Source organism: Fundulus heteroclitus, chromosome 23 (genome assembly GCF_011125445.2).
Source record: "Fundulus heteroclitus isolate FHET01 chromosome 23, MU-UCD_Fhet_4.1, whole genome shotgun sequence".
NCBI lineage: Eukaryota > Metazoa > Chordata > Actinopteri > Cyprinodontiformes > Fundulidae > Fundulus > Fundulus heteroclitus.
The window spans coordinates 12,200,989-12,225,905 of record NC_046383.1 but is presented as its reverse complement, the minus strand read 5'-3'; the positions used below and the strand labels follow the sequence as shown (position 1 = coordinate 12,225,905).

At 38.9% G+C, this 24,917-nt stretch overlaps 1 protein-coding gene across 15 annotated transcripts in view; it reads left to right on the top strand.

The window, feature by feature from the left end:
- Positions 1 to 893: 893 nt before the first annotated feature.
- The window catches only part of prom1a (prominin 1a), a 130,634-nt gene continuing 106,610 nt past the window's right edge, over positions 894 to 24,917 (top strand). For 10 of the 15 annotated variants that reach the window (XM_036126925.1, XM_036126931.1, XM_036126932.1 and 7 more), the window contains exon 1: positions 894 to 1,433. In XM_036126925.1, coding sequence (XP_035982818.1) covers positions 1,205 to 1,433 — 229 coding nt within the window. In that variant the 5' untranslated portion in view covers positions 894 to 1,204. The remainder of the gene's footprint in view (positions 1,434 to 24,917) is intronic. The other 5 variants (XM_036126930.1, XM_036126927.1, XM_036126926.1 and 2 more) reach the window with 1 other exon arrangement.

The window sequence follows — 24,917 nt, the reverse complement described above, 5'->3', positions numbered from 1 at the left end:
CGTAACCATCGACATGGTCTCAGTGTCATTGGACTGTATAACCAACCATGTGTCGCCTGAATATTGTGGCTTCCAGAAATCAGTATTTGCTGAGAGGAAGAAAACTATTTAACTCTGATACTTATCTTTACCCTTTCTAAAAATCGACTCCAGATCACAAGTGGAAAGCCAAAGATTTCTTCAAATACGGACAATATTTTAAGCATTTTTAGCCCAAAGTTTAGATGATTGCATAAAAAGTGAGTCCCAAACAATTCTAAAAACTAAAATGTTACTTTGTTCAGACAGGAGCTTTTACAGGATGAGAATGAATTACATAAAACACAATTCATAACTGTGTTCTCCCCACAGTCCCCCATTCAGAAAAGCTGACTTCACATGTAGGGTTGCACAATTACAGGAAAATATTTGTTTGGATGGCAGCGATTTCATTTTCAAGCTGTGCTTCTGTTACCATCATATAATAACTTTTGGATTGTTAAGAATCCATTCAGGACAGATTTATTGCTATGGAGAGGATGACTGCAGATACTTGAAATATTACATCTTTCCAAATATCGCACATAAGCAGACATTTTAGGATTTTGCATGTCCTAAAATTCTGATTATGACTGAGATTCGCTGTGCAGCTCTAATAAGAAGTCCAAAGCTCTCAGGGTTCCGCTGTCAGGAGGGCTCAGGCAGCTGCTTGGTTTGGTTACGCCTTAGGCCGACTCTAACAGTAAGTCATACCTTTAAGCATCAATAAACAAATTTGATGGAAAGTGACTTAAAGGTAGATTTCATTTCGCCTTTCACATCCTTCCCCCAGCCTCGTTTTCCCGGCAGGCGGAGCGCTTCTCTTTGGATCATCCTCTCTGGACAGCGCACACCCCCGCCCGCGCCCGTGACGCAGCGCATCTCTTTGCTCGCTGAAGCTGGAGTCGAAGCGACAGGCGCGCACATCTCTGTGGGAGCGAAGACTGGTCAAGGTGGAGGGAAGATCAGCCGGTTTGCATCCGACAGGGAACCCCGAACCGCTGGGTAGGATGCTCAGAAGGAGTCGCTCCGTGGGCAGCCGTACTTGAAGACCTGCTTTCCATCCACCGAGGCTTTAAGATTCATCACCAGTTATTCTCTGTAAATCTCGAGTCCTGGCTCTGATCGTCCAGTCTTAGTTATCTAGGCGCAATTTTAGCGTGGATTGGGCTTTTCTTTGGACACGATGTGGAAGCCCGGGACACTGCTGCTACTGTCGGTACTGTGGGCGTCCAGCGAACTCCAGCAGGAGACGGAACCACGGAGACTACCGCCGCCGGGAAAGTTGGATTTTGGTTATGTGCCTGCGGGAGTTTATGAGACCCTGGCCCATTACGAACCAGGACCCATAGGAATCCTCTTCCAATTGGTGCACGCTTTCCTCCACGCGGTGCAACCCAACGCTTTCCCCCACGGTAAGGCGTTTTCGTCCGGTCTAAATGTGCGTTAAACCCCGGGGCTGCAAGGAACTGGCAGCACGTCAACATTTAAAGTGACCAGGGCTATACGGACTTGTGGTGATTTCCCTTTGAGCTATATTTGATTTATTGTTAAATTATGAACTCCCACCCGTGGACATTCTGGAAATCCCAACAATTGGGTCATTTCACAGCGCCAACACACCAAATGTTTAACAAAACAGGTCCAGTGCTGCTTGAATCATTGGTTTACACCCTTTGCGTGGAAATGTGTCCACTTGCTGATTTGCTGCTGATGCGTGTGCGTGACGTCCATCCAGGCGGTGCGCGCCTGGCTCCGTGCGCACAGCAGCGCATCTTGAAAGCGGTGTTTATGCCTGCGGCGCGTTGTGTGTCAGGATGATTGCAATTAGCGCTCCTACATGTTGTCAACGTCAGGTGGACTGTGGTTGGTTTGCCTGACATTTTTACGTGTGTGTAAAAAGTTTGTTGGAGCTGCGCCCAGAGACGGTCACTGCGCCTCTACATTTCAGAGATGACCACTTAAAGGAGGTTGGTGTTTAACTGGGTAAGGGATCCGCAAAAAGGGAGCGCCCCTACGCCCCACTCTGAGTCCATAGTCCTTTTGGAGCATTTCGAAGATTAGCTCTCCAAGTCACCTTGTTAATTGAGTAATCCCATAAGCCTCTGCGCCATATGTTGGCCCCTTAGTTTTCAGTTTGCCACCGGCTTTCAGGGGGCTCCTGGCCTAAAACTCTGCTGGAGACAGACCTGTTTGCTCAATGAAGTTTTAGTCATTCATGACTGTAGCCACTAATGACCAGAAGACAGTCACACCAGAAGGTGTGGCTCTTTAATGAAATTAAACACCCAGATCATGACTTTCATACTGCACTTCATGCTTGGCTGTTTAATAAAATTAAACATGCATGGAGTGCAGTATGAATGTAAATAAAAAGAAAGAAAAGAACCATATAATAAGAAAAAAGATCTACAAACCTGCTGGACAGTTTGTTTGTAGTGACATTGTGATAATATATTCACAGTCCCTGAACTTTTCCACAATTTTGATGTTCTAACCACAAACTGCTTTGTGTTTTATTGGGATTTTAAAAATAAAGACAATTTATTTTGGTCTCATCTAAGCAGAGTGCCTTCAGCTTGTTTGCCATTATTCCGGACATAGTTTGTGGCAAACTGGAAATGGGGCTTCTTATGGCTTTCTTTCAACAATCTCTCACTTCCTGCCACTCCCCCATAAAGGCCAGATTTGTGAAGTGCATAACTCATAGTTTCTTGTCAACAGATCCTCCCACCTGAGCTGTGGGTCTTTCCAGCCCTCCCAGAGCTACCATGGCTACTATTCGCTGCTTCTCTGATTAATAACATTCTTACCCAGCCTGTAAATGTATGTGATTGTCTTGGCAGGTTTACGGTTGTACTGTGCTCCTTTATTTTTTGAATGATGGGTTGAACTGAGCTAAAGAGATTTCCAACGCTTGGAGTATTGTTTTATAATCTAACCCTCCTCTAAACTTCTCCACAACTTTCTCCCTGACCTGTCTGCTGTCTTCTTTGGTCTTTGCGACGCTGGTTGTTCACTTATGTAAGGCTTTCACAAAACAACTGGATTTTTACTGAGATTAAACTCAAGGGAATGTAATAATTAGCTGACTTCTAATTAGGAACCAATTAGTTGCACTTGACTTTAATGCATACAAAAACTTTCTTTTTCCATTTTCTTTTGAAGATCTTTGCAAACCCTCCTCCTCAAAATTATGTGCTCTTTTGTGTTGCTGCATCACATTAAATCCTGAATACACAGAAATTTTGGGGTGAGGGTTGACAAAATGAGGGAAGGGTTGAAGGGTGTGAATACTTTTGTAAACAAACTATCCAGCAAATTTTTTATTTATTTTTTTTTGCCATTATTTTTCACTACATGTATAGATTTCTTAATTCAGCACTCTAACTCGGCTGTTTTTGTTGAAAACCTCTGGGAAGTTCACCGCTTGTCGTTTCTGGAACGAGACGTCTTTTTCATTTTTTGCAGCATCTAGCTGTAAGTCAAACAAAAATGGCAAATGTCGAGTGCAGATGAAGATCTGCACACAAAGAGGTTTCCACTCTGATGGTTTGTGAGCCGAGACGTTGCAGATTCAATATGGAGGTAACCTGCCAGTTGTAGAAGATTTTGTTTATTTATTTATTTATTTATTTATTTATTTATTTATTTATTTGTATGTCCTGTCTGGCAATGTGGCAATAAGAATTGTTGTCTTAATGCCAGAAAGAGCCCAACAGATTTTATTCTCACAAGTGGAGCATTATCGCTTTCGCCATAGTGCTCTGCTTGATTTATGTAAATAGTTTTATTATGTAGGGAATAACTCATGTTATGTGGACACTACATTGATAAAGTAGAAGAGGAGAGAGAAATGAGAAAAGAAGAAAAAAAGAAAGGGAGAAAAGGTGAAAGAAAGAGAGAGATTGACAAGAAGATTTTGTTGCAGTGGAACGGTGTGGTACGTTTTCCAATTGCTGAAGAGTAGTCCCATAAATATCAGCAATGTCTTGGTTAAGAAATAAAACCATGGGTGTGGCGGTGACACATGAGCCGTGATCGGAGGCCACAGACGCGGCCTTCCTGTGTTCGAGTCCCAGTCCGCGCACCTTTGCTGGAGGTTTTTCCTTCTCAACCCCATTTCCTGTCAGCTTACTGTCAAATAAAGCCCACTAGTTCCCAAAAAGAAATAAAGTCACACCCAGTGGGATTTTCAAAGATTAGGTCTGTGTTTTATATAACAACAAAGGTCATTTAAAACTATATTTATATATTCATAGGAAATGTATTCAGTTTTCATGAATAGACGTTTTGAAAAAGGTGTTTGCCCTAAGGTTATACTGAAAACATCTGAGTAGTCCTCTGCCTCCAGAAGTCCCTAGCTCTTAGTGGCTGAGCTAAGTAAGGAAGTTATAATCGAACAAAAAAAATTATCTGCTTTGTCTGTTTAACTTTTTGTTACCAGTAGTATTTTGGACCTACTTAAGAATGTTATGTCCGGTGGTTCCAGACCTGAACTTTATTTGTTTCCCTTATTTTTATGTATGAAGCCCATGTTAAACATATTGATGGTTAGGTTCAGCGAATGAACTTGATGCACATTAAAGCAATACAGGATTATTGAGTAGGAGTGACTTGATATGGTTAAGTTAGTCGTATCTGAGCTAACTCGACATTTGCCATTTTTGTTTGATTTACAGCTAGATGCTTCAAAAAATCAAAAAGACGTCTCGTTCCAGAAATGACAAGCGCTGAACCTACCAGAGGTTTTCAACAAAAACAGCTGCTGAATTAAGAAATCTATACATGTAGTGAAAAATAAAGGCAACAAAAAATCATTTGCTGGATGGTTTGTTTACATAAAATATTTGATACTTGAAACCATTTTAATAGCGCGAGGATAAGTAATTACAAATAATTAAAGGCATAAAAAATATTTTATTAACATGAAAAACTCACCTTTTTCAATCTTAACATGGGACATGCTTTCTCAACCGCATCACAGATGCTAGTTAAAATAAGTCTGCAAATAATATGACACGTGCCTAGTAGCACGCCACACAAAATTAATGCTGACCCCTGTCCCGGTAGTATCAGTAACACGCTCAATGTATTAAATTATTAACGGGAACTTTAATTCACTAACATATGAAGGCCAGGGTGTCCGTCCTTGAGATGTTTGGCCACGTTTGTTGAGCTGCTCGAGTTCGTTTCCACCACTTTAAAGCTCTGTTTGCACACAGGCTTGTCAAGATCTTTGGGTTTCCCTTTTTTGTTTGCCTCATATGCTAAAATAATGCCAAATTAGTATTGTATCTGGTTACAGGGTTTGAGTATCGATACCTATCAGAGTATCAATAGTTTTGATAACCCTACCTGTTACAAAAATACTCAAAAACATAACAATGTTTCAGGTGTATAAATATTTCCTGTTTCCTTAACAAAGACCGTCCCATGAAATTGCTATGTTCTTTAAATTAATTTGAACCGTATTTGAAATAATCTAAATGATTGAACTGTAAGAGCACACAAGTGCATTTTAACATACTATTATAAGGTTAAATGCCACATTTCTTTTTATTTCCAATGAACAAATTGCTACACAATGAAAACATATCCGAGCTTTTAGCTCCAGCTGTAGAAAGGGCTATGCTTCTTGGGCAGGATTCACAAGCTTTAACTGGTCCAATCAGCAGCAGAAAATCCACAGTATGATGCTGAGTATCTGCATGAGAGTAAGTAAATGAGCATCAGAACACCATGAGGTTGCCAGAATGTTTTACCCAGTAGGGCAGATGGTGGCTTCAGTGAAAGGCAGCTTATAGCAACTAAATCTGTTGTACACATAGTGTAAAAAAACACGATGAGAAAAAAAACTCAATCTTCTCTTTTGTGGCCAAATCAACAAACTCTTAGAGGACTTCGCAAAAAGCATCAACAGAAACTTTTGAATTAATTCAGACGTGTACCTGAGGTCAGATGGAAAGCTCAGGTCGTATGTGTTAAGTCACGTAGATGACCGTCTGATCCAAATCTTCCCGAGTTTCACCAGAGTTCTCCCACTAAATGCAGAGAAAAACAGACAAGATAATATTAAAAAAAACTCTCCCATTGAAAGCTCATAATTTAAATGAAGCTTTCATTATTTTAATACTCCCCTAGACAACTGACCCCACCGTAAGTTAAGTCGGATAAATAAAAAGAAATTAAAGTTAACCAACTGTGAGAAAAAGTAAAGACCATATTGAGGGAAAATTTCCTCTAACAAACAACTGGTATTGGATCAGTTCATCAAAGTGTGCAAATTATAAGTTCTGCGATATTTGTTGCTACAACGTGAATGTGGAGGTAAAACACAACAACTCTCCCTCACAAAGGCGCTGACTCTTAGCGAGTTAATTACCAGCACTTATCATGAGCACTCTTCAATGCTGAATGAAAAATATTCCTTTTGAAACGCCTGATGACACGATGCACTCCTTCACTGGCTTTTCAGGGTCGCCACTGAGATATAAAGCTCGTGTTCGAAGGCTGCAAGCTCTCCTCGCTGCGATGGAGTTGCTCTGCAAAACCCAGCAGGAAATGTGCTGCCGCGTAAACAAGTCATTGACGTTTAGAAGATGAAGGAAATTCCACAAGTGATCCCCAACACAGATATGAACTGTTAGGCCGCCAGCCGTCACACGGAGGCCACCCAAGCATTTGTAAAATCACAGGTAGCTACAGGTGCACTTGTCAGTCAGCAACAAGGGCAAAGCAAGTGCTTTAAGACGCACCGTGAATTAACGTGTTTATGTGTGTCTTTGTCCACAAATGAGATGCACCAGATTATAAGCAATGATCCACAAACCTGCTCAATGAGCCTTAGAGTTCTTCATGTTGTGTCCTGCTGCTCAATCTTCTTGTGGAGAACTTCGGCCATCTTTTCAAAGCAGTGGTTCATCTGCGACGTAAACCTGTGGATAAGCAGAATGGTGGTAACACGCATGAACTCGGCACTTACCTGGGTGCGTGTTTCAACAAGACAAAAACACAAAGCACAGAAAGTTAACGCATTGTTACACTGTGGTTCTCCCTGAACGTCTCCCAAACATGAACCAAGTATTTGTGTTTCTTCTTCTGAACAGCACTGTTCGTCTAAGTGACTCCCAACATTTCGGGTTTCAGACATATGGGCTAAATTAATAAAACGCAACACTTTTGCAAAAGGCAATATTTAGTTGGTTTCCACCAAAGTGGTTACTAACCTTCCTGGGGTCCAATTAAAACAATGCAAAATTGTTCATACACATTTAGGATAATTTGACGTTAAAATATGATATGCACATAATTCATCTGACGTCACATTTTATAAATTACATACATAGACTTGAATTTAAACTTAAGTTTAAAATGTTAGATTTCAGTGCTCTTGTAAAAGAAAGTATGCTTTTTAAATCTCTGATGTTTTTAGCTAACTTATTCCATTCCTGAATTGCTCTATAAACAACAGATCTTTGCAACAAGTTTGTCTTAGCACAGTTTATAATTAATTTAGTCCCTGATGAGTATCTGGTAAAATGATTATGTATCTGATTAGAATAAATACGCTTTTCATAAAATGATTCAAGTCTCCCTGTTAGTATGACTTTGTTTAAAATACAAGTATAAAAGTAAATATGAGCCTCATCTGTAAAAATAATAAAATAAAAAAATCCAAATTAAAGGTAAAAGTAGAGATGCATTGATCAATGCATGTGGGAGAAAGCATCTTCAATAAAACAGGGTTACATTGTTAACATTTTAGACCAAAGACAAAATGATCAAAGTTGATTTTTTTAACTCTAAAGCATCTTATATTCGTGATTAGCAGGATTCCTCTGGTTCATTTAGAAGATGTAAACTAAGGAATTAATCCCAGCTAATTTTCAGTGCTCTGTTCAGCCTTCCTAATATCTGCTGTGACATATCTCCCTACGTATGCGTTAAAAAAAAATACTGTTTCCTTTTTAAAAGCTCCTTACATCTCTGTGATTCCTCTGACTTCAGTTTCACATCACCTCACTGACACTGTAAATAGTTTAAAGCTAATCCCTTTACTAAGAACACCCACACTGAACGGTTGGGATGGTGCATTCACTGACTGGAAAAGGTTTTGGTGAGATTATTGAGTCTCTGACCGACTGGTCATCAGTCAGGGATCATCAAGGTGACAATTTTCCAATCCAGGTTGCCAGCTGATTTTTAATTCTCAATTTTCAGTTAATTGTATCTGTTTAAATAAAGTTTGGACCACGTTGAGCCAAAGATGATTCCTGTCACCATCTGGTATTTAGCATCAGTGTATTCTCTGTAATCACAGCATGTAATGTTTTCCAATGTTGGGTGTTCTGGCTGTGTTTTAGTTGAGTAACTGTTTAATCAAACTGTGCGAGCTTGTAGGAGGTGTTAATAGCAGACGAGCAGCAAATTCCCACCGTGGACACCCACATTGCACCGAGGAACGGGGCTGCGTGTTTAATGCCGTTTATTGTTTGGTCTTTCTGTGCAGTGTGGAGGTCCACAGCTGCTGCTGATGCCCCCCCCCCTGTCACGCCCACACCCACACAACCCAGGCTAGCTTTGGGGTCCACAGGCTTGTTTCCAGATAATCTATGTGTAACATTCCTTGTGCGGCACAGAGAGCCAAGTCACTGAAGGAAAACTGCTGTGGTGTATGAGACTGGCAGGAAAACACTCAAACAATAAAAGCGTCTCTAAAGACATGAGAGCAGTTCAATTAAAATAGTTCATGATTTATTAAAACTGGTTAATCTATGCATAAAATACAGCAGAACAGCACAATCTTACGAATTACTAATGCTTTTAGTTCATACATCTGGGTCAATTAGGAGCATAAAACTCATAGAGGTTTGTATATAAGTTTGTATATAAGATTACTGGTTTAGATGCTCCTGTCTTCACAGTGTCTTGCAAAATTATTCACACTGCTTGAACTTTTTCACATTTTTGTCAAAGTGCAACAACAAACTTCAATGTATTTTGTCAAGATATATTTTATTGAGCAGGTCACATATTTACATTGTTGTACTGGAATTTATAATATCCGATCATTGCTCCATTTTTCTATTATATCATGAAGGTAAACATAACATATCCTACAACATAACTAAGCATAATATAATATAGTATAATATAATATAATATAATATAATATAATATAATATAATATAATATAATATAATATAAGCCTCCCTCACATAGACATAACCTTAGTCCCAGCTGCTTAGGTCACAGTATACAACCATGAGGAGTCTAGGACCATAACAAATTATGACTGGAAAAGCCAGCTAAGAAGAGCCCAAACTTTACTAGAAGAGAACAGTTTGTCAGAGAGAGTATAGATGTTGATGTATAAGTTCATTAAGCATAAGAGTTTTATGGGAGGAGCATCTCTTTTTTCCCCAATGAGTATTTTTTTTGTAATAATAATGCCGTAGGATATAAAACATCGATCTACACTGTTGAAGGCCACAGTTTTATCAGCGATGCCAAGAATAATTGTTGAGGAATCAGGATTCAGCTGTACATGAAGAATTTGAGATATCAAAGAACTTTGGCACAAAAAACAAAACAATGGCTTTAAGCATCTTCAGATAGGGAGTATTTCCCACAGGTGGAAAAGATCTCAGGGTAGATTTCATGAAGTCTTTCTCTAGCAAAAGGTAAACAATGTAGAGTTTTCAAACCGCATTGTATTTTATCAGGATTTTTACTTGATAAGTCAACACAAAGTAGTGCACAGTCATAACATGGAAGGAAAATTAGGTATTCATTGTAAACAAAAATGATCTATTATGTCAAAGTATGGCTAGTATATATCAAATTTGTGTTGCAATATCACCAAAAATGTCATTATTTAGTTGTTTTGTTTGTGTTTGGACTATTCTGGACTGATTGGTTCCACCTGTCCACCTGTTCACCTGTCGCCACCACTAATTAGTCTCACCCGGTTCACCTGTCACCCTGCCTACTTATACCGGCCAGATTCAACCACTCCCAGCCAGAACGTCTTATCTTGTTTCCCCGAATAAATACAATAACATATAAATAAATAAAATATTCAGATTCTGATCAGTTGTTTGCTCCATCGTTTTTCTTCTGTTATCCGTGGGACCAGTCCTCGCCCTGCCCTTGCTAGCTTGCTTGCTGGTGCTTATGTGCACCGCCTGGAAGAAGGATTCCTGTCGGATTCGCTCTACAACCACTGGTCACGTCTGATGTTGCCTGCAGCTCCTGTGCAGTTCTGCTTCTTCCTGCAGCTTCAAAAAAAGTCTGGTTCTGCTTACCACTCTGGGTCAGTCTGATTCTGACTGCATTCATCTGTTCAAGTCATCCACTACTTGCTCACCGGTGCATCATCTGCTCACTCTTTTGTCATCTGCCACCTTATTAATAACCTTTTTTTAACGTAACTCCGTTTGCATTGAATATCGGGTTTGCCACGTACACCAGCATTACAAAAAAAAAAAACAAAGAAATGCAGATAAGTTCGGGTTGTACCGTGAAAAGAATCAAGACGTTTGAACACTTTTGCAAGACAGTGTAGTTTATCAGTTTGTTGTGATTCTTGCCCTGTAAATGGTCTTGATGACAGGACTATTATAAACAGTGCATTCAATGTGTTTTCAGTTGTATTTAAATCCCATGTATTAAATTTAATCTTTGTGTAAGTCAGACTTTACTTGACAACAGAGGTGCATTAAGCTCCTTGGGTAACGTCCTGTGCCTGTGGGAGAGATGGCAGTCACCGTCAGGCTGCGGATCCCTGTTGAAAAGCGTGTTCTCATTAGTGTCTGTGTTCCCTCGCTTCGTAAAATCAGGTTTACATAGAATTCAAACCCCAGGAGGATCCGAGAATATCTGCCGCTGATTCAAAGAAAGTTACAGTTTCCAGGGAGAACCCGTCTATCAGAAAAATGCTTTTTGTATTCAGCCTGGATGTCACGACAGGTTTGCTATTTAACACTCATTAAAAAGGTTTCCAATAACTTTGGCTTTGAGCAGATGACACACAAAGAAGGTTTAATGAAACTGCAGCATTTCTAAGCAAGGACAAAGATTAAACATCAAAGCACCTGTTGAGTTGCATTTCACATCTACTGGAGCAGCAGCCATTTTATTTAGTCTTTTATGTCCTGAGAAATCGACACCAGGTAGTTTTATCTATCTATCTATCTATCTATCTATCTATCTATCTATCTATCTATCTATCTATCTATCTATCTATCTATCTATCTATCTATCTATCTATCTATCTATCTATCTATCTATCTATCTATCTATCTATCTATCTATCTTACCACATTTACGCACGACTTGTGCAAATTAAGATTGCACCTCCAGGGATAAAGCTGAAGTGTAGAATGCAATATTTAGAATTTTTTTAAAAGAAATTATGAATTTTAAAATGCATGAAAAATCTACGCATCATGACCATGTATATCATCAACTGTAAGCTTCTGATGACCAAGTTAAATCATTGATTCCTCAAGAAAGAATGATCATAAAAAATATTTGAATTAGTTTTATAGAACCATAACTAGAATTAGCAACACAACTTTATAATAAAAATTCAAACAAGTCAAAACAAAACACTGGGGGGTTTCAAATATCTCTATAATAAGCTAACATGAAATCTCTCGGACGCCCCCCCCCCCCCCCCCCCCACACACCTCAACTCTATTATTATGTATTTTTTAGCCATCCTTAAAAGCCAGGTATGTGGCAGCTGATAGTGAAGAAATATTTAAATATACAGACATAATTGTGGCAAAAGCTTAATCATTACCCTGACTTAGCACTAAATTAAAAGGTGCGTAAGGTTAAACCCCTAACCCTTAATCTTTTTAGTACCTTTGGTTAAACTACTTTTAAAAATGTTCTGCATACATAAATGTCTTTGTTCAACACGATGGTCCTTCTCTGGGACAGGTTGTCAGACCGCTATTTTCAACCAAAGTCTTAATTGCATGCCGTCACATTAACAGACATTCCAAGTAAGTTCTGATGAATCAGATTAATGAAAAGAAAACCACTAATGTTTTTTCCTGTTCTAGTACTTTGTGTTCTTTAGACAAAATAATGAAAAAAAAAGAGCTTTTAAAGACAATAGAGACTTTTCCCACAGCGCCAAAACAGGACAGTTGTACCTCGCTGTTCTCTAGGGCAGAACAGCGTGTTCTTTGCAGGTGTTTGGAAGAACCGATGGTGGAACACATTGATCTAAACACTGTTTAGTCTTCGATTCTGAGTTTTAATTTTCAATTGTACAGACATAACAAAGTGTTACATTGCCCCTGTTTGCTCCTTGATTCTGTGATAATGGTGGATACAGAATCTGTGTAGTTTTCCTTTACACCCATTTTTCCCTCATCCAGAATCCCTGCATTTACATCTGCATTGACTTAATGTCGTACACAACAATCCAGATTGTTCATTATTCATTTCTTACAATATATGCATGTAGCTCAAACACTTTAAAACAAGGTTTAATCATTTCTGCTGATTTGTTTCTGACAAACGCTGATTAATATTATTGTAGAGCATTAAACTAGCCAAGAGCCAAATCAGAAGCATAGCAAATTGCTAGTTCTGGATTAGACTGCTTTCACAGTTGTTCTGTGTTTTTGATGCTGATAAAAATTTCATTACGTGATTCACCAGAACACACAGTCCACCTTTTTAAATACATCTATATGAAGGCTATACCTTTTTTTCCCCTGAGAATACCTCTTATATGGAGATGAGGTTGTCTGGGTGTCTGCTTTGTTTGGTTGCATTGTTCTGACCTTGAATTCAGCTGAGCCTGTCCTCTCTCAAGGGTTTAACTTCACTGGGAAAAGCAGAATAAAAGCCTGAGCCAGAACATAAACTGCTTGTGCCTAAAGGTAGTTTGCGGTACACAGTGATGACCGGGTTACGCCGTGGGCGGTGTCGGACAGCAGCGTACTGCTAAAGTGATAACAGAGAGTGTCCTTCAGCTGGAAGGTTGCAGCTCGAGCCCCTTGACAGCCAACATCTGCTGGGCTGAAGTGTCCTTGAGCAACGCAGTGTGCAGAGTGTAAGACAGTGGCACCGTGAAGCATCTCTGTTGGAGAGGGCGACTCTTTTAGTCCGGAAAATTCGAAACAAAGGAGAGTCATGAGACGTTTGATCAACATTCCTTCCTTCTGGTAAAACCTTTCCTAATTAGAGACTTCCTGAGCAGAGCAACATCTGAGGAGTTTACCACGAGGGACTTTGATGACCCTCACAAAGACTTAGATTTACAATTCAGATATGGGAGAGACCTGAATCAATCATCTGTGTGTGTGTATGTCTGTATATATACACATATTACTCAAATTACAATATTATTGAAAATTAATTTATTTCAGTCACTCAATTCACTATGGGAAACACATAGTATAGATTAACACAGATTGATAATGTTTTAAATCCATTATTTCTGTCATCTATCTATCTATCTATCTATCTATCTATCTATCTATCTATCTATCTATCTATCTATCTATATATATATATATATATATATATATATATATATATATATATATATATATATATGCCCTGCGACAGACTGGCATCCTGTCCAGGGTGTACCCCGCCTCTCGCCCAGTGAACGCTGGAGATAGGCACCAGCACCCCCCGCGACCTCATGAGGGATAAAGCGGTTCGGAAAATGGATGGATGGATGGATATATATATATATATATATATATATATATATATATATATATATATATATATATATATATATATATATATATATATATATATATATATATATATATATATGTCTATATTTTAAAATCGCCCAGAATGCCAGATAAATGACGTCATGTGTTACTTATTTACTTCCATGTGATTTCTTCCTGGTCTTTAATTGGTTACCTAAACTCTTGTGTCTTTCATCATTAATTCATGATATCAGTCACACCCATGGCAGCTTAAACATGCCGCTGTGTGATTGTCATTTAAACATGCAAACAATGCAAACGGAAGAGGGAGACAACAACGACAAGACAGGAGAGAATGGCAGCATAGAAATAACATTTGGCTTTTTTTTTTTTTACAAATTGATATTTTTACAAGGCTTTCAGTGTAGGAGAACAGCAGATAAATTAATGTATGTTGAAATAAAGCTCTGATGTCCCATATTACTATTACTGTTTACTTTCAATAACTATTTACCTTTTTGATAATAAATGTGAATGTTTTTGGAGTGATTTTATTGATTATTGTAACATTCTTTGTACTTTTACCCGTTTGTAAGATGTAATTCACCAGCAGAGGCACAAAATGTCTCTAGGCGACTCAAAGCAGAGACCAGAACTCTTTCTGAAAATGTTAAATATGTGCTTAAAGTTTCTTTCCCCAGCAGACCACGCACCACAAAACTGAACTGCCATGGTTTTTTAAAGAGAAGTAAAAATTCCATGGCAGATAAAAACCTTCAGGTTCACTGAAAATCTGGGCTAGAGCAACTTGGCTCTATGTCTCTGTACATCATGTCACAGCTTTAGTCCCTTTTCTACTGGAGTCATGGGCAGCAGCGCTGCACCAACAGGGCAGAAATCCTCCGACAGGGCTGTGTGTCTGAACACGACTCAGTGCCTCTGTTAAGGCTGTTTGTGGCACGATGGAAATGAGTAACAAGTCTTTCTCAGAGTAACACTTTGGGTTGAATCTCAGACGGTCAGAAACACCAAGGGGACAACTCCAGGTTCAAACCTCTGCCTGTCTTCATTTCTTCTTCTTCCCCCTCCTCTACAGCCAGAACACCTGCATGCACACTGAACCAGCACAAAGTACCCGGATCACTCCGCCTGGTACATAAAACGATTAATGAAAAATTATACTTCCTACAAATATGGAACCCAATATATAAATACAATTTTCCAAGATGTAAATGTTAAAAAAAATCACATCCTATATTTTTTAACAATCAGTCATTTAGATCAGTTTGGATGTCGCTGCAACATGATCTAAACCAAGAACTGTTTTTTTAACATGCAACACCGTAACTACAGGAAAATATAGATTCATCCCGCTCATCAGTTAATCGATCTATTCTGAATAACATCAAATGTGTGTTTCAAGGCTGGTTTTTGATGAACTGGTTCAGCATCTGTACATTATCCTTTGCCCAGTCATGGCAGAAAGTGATGTGAACGGTTCTACCGCTGCGGTTTCTGAGCTGTCGCGTGGCGTCACGTCGTCGTGCTGACGGTGATCGCCCTTGGCAGAGGGAAGCTTCAGGACACAGATTCTCACTTGCTTCCAACGTAAAGCCAGAGGCAACGCGTCACCGTAGCACAGAGCTAAGGAGGCTTTGACAGGTGAATAACTGATGTACAACTCTCAGGACCGCTCGTGTCTTCCTTTATTTACAAAGTATTTAATCAAAAAAGCGTCTACGCGGCTGTGGGTTATAAAAGGAAAAAAAAAAAAACAGGGTATATTCACCTCGGCTATAAAACGAGCTAATGCAATTTCATTAAACTCATCCTCTAATAAATGCTATGCAATAAAAGGCTTTTTAAGGTCATAGCGGAGTACCATAAAATACGTACATACATCAACCACTCTGTGGGAATGTCCTACTACTAAATAAAAATATATATTTTAATTAATACTTGAATCTGAATCCCAATCTTTCTTAATGTGGATCCCTTCTCCTGTAAACCTTTTTCAGGGTGCTCCGGTCTCCTCCCAGATTCCAGAAATACACATTTTAGGTTATTTGCTTACATTGAATTGCCCTTGGTGTGCCTGTGCCAGCATGGTTGTCTGTCCTGCTTGTTTCTGTGAAGTCTTGTGATAATCTGGCGTTCTATCCGGGGCATAACCTGTCACTTGCCCGCTGGAGACGCACCAGCCCCACAACAACGCTGCACTTCTTAAGTGGCTTTAAATTGAAAGGATAAAATAAATGAACGGATGGACAGCTTGCAACAGGCTTCAGCCCACAACGTACATCACTTTTGTTGTTCAGTTTCAAAACATCCATTTAATACATCAGAATACACCAAGCAGCACATTTTAATTACTACTGTGATAATAATTAGTTTAAAAGGAGAACAAAATGCTATTTTATAAAGATGTAAGCAGAAATATACTAAATGTAATGCGGAATACATAAAGTAGACATTCTATGCCAGCAAAAACCTATTAACCAGAGAAAATAGATACACTTGTGAGTGTATTAGCACAGCCTCTACGGGTTTCCAAGCTCTTCCCCTTTTGACCTTCCTCTAAATGACAGGAAGAACTTCCAGCATGGATACATGTAGAGATGTAGGACTATGAGGTGGAGGAAAGGGGTGAAATACGGCACTTTCTGTTTGGGAAATTCTGGTGTCTATAACAATTGCTCTGTGCAAACGGCTGTGCCCAAGGCTGAATATTGTGGTGATAGAGTTGAAAATTAGACGTCAAGAAGAGAAAAGGCATTAAGAGATCATTCAGTGTTTTTTTTTTTGGCAACAGATGATAGCTGTGTCATGTGCTACTTTTGGCTTTCAGAAGCTGTTCAAGCAAAGCGTCAACATATCATGTACCATCTGCGTCTCCGCCACGATCATTTCCACACAAGATTGAATGACTCAGAACAGGGGCTATGTGTCACATCCAGATGTCACATTTAGTAAACGAGAGCTTTATCTCATGCATTCATCGTCATGTCCATTTAGATGTGCTCCAGTCAACCTGGTCATATGCTCATGATTAAGTAAGGATGTTTCCAAATCTAATAATGCCTAAAGATGGAAAGGGAAACCCAACCTATGCACATTGGTTTTTTTTTAATATTTAAAAATCTATTCAGGCTCCCAGACCTGCTTTTCTGACCCACATACAGTTTTTGGTGTGTCTCTCTGGTCAATAAAAAGTTCTGGGAACTTCTCTAAGGCCTTCAGGCTACGATAAAACTACATTCTCTTTTATTTCAAAGGTTTTTGTATCAATACATATTAGGTTAGGGAGACTTTATCAAGTCGTGAAATATAGATGTATTCTCAAGAATGCAAAAAACAATAGCCCAACCCCAGTGTCGTTATTTATTTTAAGAAGTTGATGCCAAAATGCTAAAGCTTGCAAAACCTGACCAGGTGTTTCCTATGTGCCTTTTGGCAAACTCACAACATGCCTTCTTCTTTTAAACACTAAGTAATGGCTTTTTCTGGCCACTCTTCCATAAAGCCCAGCTCTGTGGCGTATAGAACTTATTGTGGTCCTCTTTTTCTTGTTTTTTTTTTAAAATATAATATATGTATATTTCTCATTTGACTTCAACAACTTAGACCATGTTGTGCAGATCCATCAAATAAAACTAGATTAAAACATTTGATTTACAGGTTGGAATGTAATACGACATCACAGTATATGAACTCAAAATTTTATTTTAGAAAAAAGGAAAAAGACATGAGAGGCACTATTATTATAAACACATTAAAATAACAACACTGAAAGTTATTTATATATTTTTTAATTTAATGCATATTTGAAAATATCAATGTAATTCAGCCGACCGATATCTTGCTTTTACTTCAGCTCAAAGGATTAGCCTGAGGTAGATAAAGCTATGATCAAGAAAGAAAATGTGCAGGAAAAAAAAAAAAGCTTTTCGCTTTTTCAACAACTGACCCTGAGAGCTTTCTTTTCAAAGGAATAGAACTTAGTTAAAAATACAGCGATTATCTTCTATTTAAATTCCAGTAATGTAGAAGTAGACGATTACTCGGTCCTCACAATATTCCTGAATCCCAAACCATGGCTGGACACATTTTCTGGCTTCGGAGGAGAACACAGGAGGAGCTGCAGGCTTTTAGACCCCCTGGTGTGACCTACATACAGTTTTTGGTGTATCTCTCTCGTCAGTACAACATTTGAGAACTTCTCAAAGGCATTTGGACTACCATCAAAATACACCCTATTTTATCACAAGGGTTTTGTGTATAAATATATGATAATAATTATGTATACTTTATCAGGTTATAAAATATAAATTTAAACCCAGGAATGGAAAAAATCAATAACAGACTCCAGACTCATTATTTATTTTAAAACAGGCTTTAAAATGCAAAAGCAAGCAATCACAACTTAAGGCACTTGTTTCCTTTCATATCAGCGAATGCTTCATTGATTGTTTGACCCACATTTGGGTCAGACATGTGGTCTCAGATTCGCTGAGGGTTCCCTTTAGCGGCTGAAAGGATTCAAGGTCCCATAGATGCGAAATAAGACACAATCATCACCATGAGGACATGAGGTGTTTGTGCTGCTGATATTCTGTTTGATGTTTGCAGTTCATTGATCCAACCTCACTCCTAATGCAACATTGATTTCAGGGAGGAGATGCCCTCTCATTCAAACTTTCAAAGTAACCACACTTGCCAAGTCTTTCTCTGACGTCCTACCACGAACTTTGACATTTAAAATGCTGTCGAATATAAGATTTTGAATTATTGTAATTTTTACCAAGCCCTGCGACGCCTTGGGGTTGATTACTGAGGCATCCTCATATCAGAAGAACTGCATCTGATCTAAAAGTTTTACATATTTTCTGTCTGTGGAATAATGAACTTCAGTTTTGAAACAGTGTCATCATGCTACTCAGGTTGATAAACAGGAACGGTTGCCATTCTACACTGCAAAAACAGGAAACTAAAAGTAAGTAAGATTTTCTTGACATTAGTGTATTTGTCCTTGATTTGAGATGGGAAGTTTAAATGATCTGCCAATGGAATAAGTTTTTTTACATATAAAATAGGAACAACTCATCTCCACCATCTTATTTCAAGTGCAGTATACCATACCATACCAATTTTATTTATAAATTACTTTAAACACCCACAGGACCAAAGTGCCATACACAATCAGAGTATATCTAATTATCTTATTTTAGGGGTCAAAATAATCATTCCCTTTGCAGATAATCTGATTTACCTGCTCAAATAAAGGACAAATACACTAATTCAAAAAGTGACTTGTTTTAGGTCCCTTTTTGCAGTGTAAGGTTGTTGCTGATCTCTTTCCACATTGGTGTTCTGTTAAGACACAAAGACACATGGGTGTGCTCCAAACAGCCAAAACTTCTGTTTATAGGCAAGTAACCATTCTAATGATCAGTTTATCAGATGCTATTGATTAATTGCAATACATTCTTTAAGAGGCTATGAACACCAGCAATTTGGTTTAATTTTTGACAGTACTGAATATGTTGCATTTTCAGTACTCTCTGGGTTAGAAGTACATCATTTTAAAACCTGGCAAAGCCATGATCATCGTAACACCCCAAGGAATGACAGTGGGTGTGTGGTTGTATTTATGATTAAAGGTGCTTCACAGAGACAATTTCAAAAGGTTGCACGCTTTTGATTTCAGACAAGACTTCACGGGGTCCTCACTATGCAACCTGACATGTTAAACTGAAAAGCTGGGAAAGGTTCAGTTCAGAGTAGAAGACGGTCTATGGATTTTTAAATTAAGAGGGCAAATCAATAGTGTGAACTTACAGCCTTTGGATTATGAGGAAAGCGTGATGGATCTTATTTGGAAAGCTCTCCCTACTAATGACTGGTATATTAGCAGACTGAGTACGGCCAGATAAGAGCTTCGGCATTAAGATAAGGTGAACATCTTAGACAGTTACAGGTAATACAATAATGTCACTATCAGTTTAAACTCACTTCTACTTTCTATGGATTTGGCAGAGAATGCAAATCAAAAGAGCGGGCTTCAAGAAAGGCTCTGGATATATCGGCTTATTTTTAAGAATCCAGACAAGGAAGATGGCATAACAAAATAAAAAAAAGAAAGAAATTGGTTGAGTTTGCTGGCAAAAGAGCTGCCACCTCCCTGGGTGTTGCTAAAGCTCTGGTTCATTCGGGAACATCATATTTGGGTCAGGCTTGGGAAGCCAAGCAGGCGAGGCGAGGGTGAGACGACGCAAGCGGCTCAGGCCTGCTAAATAGATGTCAAGTCATGCATTCTCTGTCGCTTTGTTCCGCTTCATTGGGAAGAGCAGTGGAGTCCGCTGTGAATCAACTCCGGGGACAGGGTGGTTTTTAGCTGCAGATGCGTTTTGATTAGGGGTCAACTTGCCAATGCGAGACATGACGACTTTAGTCTTCAGAGTCCAGCTCACTGTTCGCTCTGCCTGCTTCTCACCAGACGCGTCCATCAGGTCCTCGTTTCCTTCGCTCAGCGACATAGTTTCTGTTTAACAGAGAGAGATGTGCGACAGGAGGCTGGCTGAGTGATAACTCGGAGAGGACTTTAATAGAGCTGTATGTCAAGAATACTCAATTGTGGAAGGCAGCATTGATCCCGAGGGGACTGTTGGCATAAAAAAATGCTTACATGGCTGCTGCCTTACTGAAGGAAACAGGGTCCAGATTCACTTTGGCTTTATTTTGGACAACGTCCCAGTTCCAGTTGTCTCCAAGTTCGCCCTTAACAAGAAACGTCTCAGTGTCCAGTTAACACAGATTAAAACTGATTTCATCTGTATCTCAACAGCTAAAGTTGTTGTGAAAATATATGTGCCTAAATTAAATGCCAAAACATTAGCATTAGTAGTTCAATCTGTCACTATATCATATCTTCTTAGGTCTTTCCTTTTATCTGAGCTCACGTTCACTATGTTCATCCTGACGTTTAAACTTATTGAAAATGAATTGCAAACCATTAAGATAATTTTTTTTCATAAGAATCTTATTCAAAATATATTTATTGGGAAATAGAAAATATTACGTTGTAATAATGACATAAAAAAATTTAATCAGGAAGAACCCAGAACCCTTCATTGCTAGGAAGCTTTTAAAACGCAGCCCCTCGCAGATAAAACACAAAGATTAAAACATCTCTCTTTCTCTCTTTTTTTGTCAGCATTAAAAAAAAAAAACATTTTGTAAAATATCAATTATAGACAAAACAGCGGCTCAGTGGTTAGTGACAGTCCAAGAGGGGATGTGACTTCACTTAAAATTGTATTATAACTATATATTTATAACTTCACTTATATTTTATTTCATGGTTTCGTGCAACTTTTCAGGACTCTAAGAGAGTCAGACCAAATTGGAGAAACAGATCAGAGGTTTAGATTCTGTCCGTTTGATAATACTGGTATATAAATATACTAATGCTTGTTTTTTTCTGTATATTTTCAGGGGTGAGATTAAACAATCTTGATACGTCCTTCTTGCGTTGTTTGGTAAACAAGAAGAACCAAGAGTGTTTATTGTAATTATATGACCAGAATGAAATTTTGTTGAGACTCATGTTCAGAAATCACACACAGACACAAACAAGACGTAATGTTCGAGTTGAATGCACCGCCAACACCTTTGGGAAGCTAAAAGTGTTCCAATAGTCCTTAGCATCTGATACGATTTGAGTGTTTAAGTCAAAAAAGACACACAGAAGAAGATGAAGAAATCTTTATTTGTCATTGCAATTATACATTCCAATGAAATCTGTCTTCTGCCATTAACCCATCCCTTAGAGAGCAGTAGGCAGCTATCTCAGCGCCCAGGGACAAATCTGGCGCTAAGGGTCTTGCTCAGGGACCCACAGTGGCAGTCTTTGGGGATCGAACCAGGTACTTGCAACCTTCTCAGAGTGCAAGCACGTTGCTCTAGTCAACAGGCCACCACCCCCCCACTTTACAGAATAATGTGAATTACTGTATGATTGCATTACTGTATCAAACAAACACTCCCAGAGAACTTAAAAGTGTGTAAATGGTTATTATCAAAAATGTAAAGGTTCAAGTTAAAGAACTATACTATTTGTATAAATGTCCAGACATAGACTCCCTATGAAGTGTGTAAATAGACGTTAGCATGTGAGAGACAGTGTAAATAACTCTCAGTTGAATCAAGAACATGTGGAACCAGCAGTACGTTCGAAACATTTGAGCAGACTGAACGGGGCTGGTGGTTGAGCATGGGACAGTAGCTATGGGAAAGAAGCTGTTATTAAGCCAATTAGCTTTTGATTTAATGTTCCTGAAGCGTTTACCTGATGGAAGTGGGACAAACAGCGCATTGCTCAGGTGGGTGGGATCTGCGGCAAATACATCTGGCCCTTTTCTGGACTCTGGCATCATAAACCATGTCTAGATCTTGTAGACGGCATCCCACAATCCCCTGCACTGAGCAGGGGATTGTGGGATGTGCAGCTCCCATACCACACTTTCACACAGAGACACAAAATGCTTTCAATTGAAGCTCTGTAGAAGTTTCTGATCAGCTGAGTACAAAGTCCAATCCGTTTCAGTTTCCTGAAAATGAAGAATTAATCAATGAGGACGTTTATGAAAATAATGCCCTAAGATGTGTGTTTCCATTGCACTTTCTGGAATAGATATTAATTTCGGGTTGTTCTCTCTGGTTTTGTGTTGGTGAAAATATTTCCAGAGAAGATGTTTGGAAAAAAAAAAAATCTATTTTCATGCTGACCAGACAATAAAAATTTCAAAGGAAGCCTGTGAATTTTCTCACACATTCGTCTCTGGAGCTAAAATTCACCACAAACCTATCAGAACTCCTAATAGTCTATTTTTAAAGTATCTATCATGTCATGGCCTGAGGTCAAACTCTTGTGTTCTGATTACTCTCCAAGGAGCTCAGCTGCACTGTGAAGCAGCAGCTGCCTCCTTCAGAAACATCTACACATAAAACTGTGCTTCCTCCCATCCCACCAAGATGTTTCAGCTGTTGGGAAGCTTAACTTCCTGATTATGAAATCATAAAATCTGAATACATACAACGTAATTGTGTCAGCCTATCATGACTAGCGCATATGTAGGTAAACTACTACATAGCTTTGCTATGTTACTTGCCAGAGAGTTTCTTCTGATTGGTCATTCTCCACACTGCAGGTCACCAGTCTTGTCTTTCGCCGTCACCTCTGAGGCAGGGCTTCAGCCTTGATTAGCCGATGGTAATCTGGGGTTTGTTTACTTGGTCAGACTGTAGTCACCACACAACAAGCAGACTCTGCCTTCTGCCTCTGGTCTTTTACCATAGCAAACTGGGTAAAAGAGCAGGGAAACACAATGTAGACCTAAAATAACCCTTATCAACGTTTCTTTTCCTGTTTACATTTTGAACGGAGCAGACCAAACACAATGCAGTGCTTTCATCTGTGACAGATTCATGGTGCACTGTGGTTTCTGGATGTTCACACAAACAAATGCATATAAAAGACCACGGCAAGCCCACTTAATGGCTTTAAAGCCGTGGAAGATTTAATTCACGGTGCCATTTCTTAAGGTGAGCGACCAAGATTACATGGAGTCTTTGTGAAATATAACGTGTTTTATAACGGTCTATCCTGCTGCCATGTCTCCCAGATTTATTTTTATCTTCCCATGATTGCTTGAGTGCTCACACACACACACACACACACACACACACACACACACACACACACACACACACACACACACACACACACACACACACACACACACTTCCACACTAGGAGAGACTGTCAACTTTATTAACACGCTGATCGCACTGTATAACCACGGCGTAAACTACAGTCAAGCATAAGAACTTATTTAAGGCACGGCTAAAGAAGCTGTTTCTTCATTCTGTGTGTTTCTTACACATGGCTTCATCTGTGATAGCAAAATGAAGAGAGACTCCAGCTGCCAGTGTAGCCGAGAGTCTCAGCTGTTTGCATGGAAGAGCTTTCTGCACACCCACACGTACAGTAAGCCTGCGCTTCGTGTCCAGCGCTTTCTGAAAGTATTTATGCCCCTTAAACTTTTCTTCTTCTTCCTACAGCCACGGATTTGATTGTATTTAAATAATATTTTATGTTAAACAAAGCAGCCCATAATTGTGAAGAAGGATTAAAATGAAGCATGCTTTTAAAAAAAATGTTTGCAAATAGAAATCAGAAAGTTTGTTGTTCACGTGTAATTCAGTCTCCTTCACTCTGATATCCCTAAATTAAATCCATCGAAACCAATTAGCTTCAAATAAGATCTGTATGTAATCAAATCTCTGTAAAAACACTATTCCATATCCATGAGCTAATAGTGCTCACATCCCTCTGTGCGCATTAAACACACGACAAGCTAAGAAACCGCAGGAACGCAGTTTTAGTGCTACAGAATATCCGGAAGACATGCAATAACCCTTCTGTTAATTTTTGTGACAATATCAATTATAATTAACTCACATTTACCCAACTTTTTTTTTCCTTTGTCACATAGTTCTTTTACTCTTTGTGTGCTTTAGCTTTCTTGCTGCTAAATACAGTTTATGCGTCAAGTGTGGGCTCCAGGCGAAGTAAAAGTCCATCCAATATGTTATTGGTATAAAGAATTTGCATGCATGGCATTCAAAATATGAAATCCTACCAAACATTGCAAAGAAGCATTGAAATGTAGCAGTAATGTGTTGGAAGGGCCCAATCAAAGCCCAGAGCTGGCATCCTCCAAACATATTGACTTAGTTATTGCTTTATACAAATGCATGGCGCTCTTTTTAGATTTTTTTTATCTCTAAAGAAGTAAAGAAACATTTAATTTGCTGTCTTCTTTGAAGAATCTAGTTTTTAAATGAAATCCCAACAAAACACAAAATCATTTGCGGTTTTGACAACTATATACAAATGACAAACCTTTCCCAATAAAGGCACTGCTGTTAGGCTCTGAGAAAAGGTAATACTGGATGCATCCGTTATTTTTTCTGGTTAAGATGTTAGGTTGATATTCTTATGGTGGGTTTATTAGGAGCTTAACTACTGCCGTCTATCAGCTGCACCGTCAAAGACAGATGAAAGAAACACATACAGTGTCCCAGTTGAAGTCTTCTCATGATTTTTACTGAGTCACTGAAGGTAATGTGGGC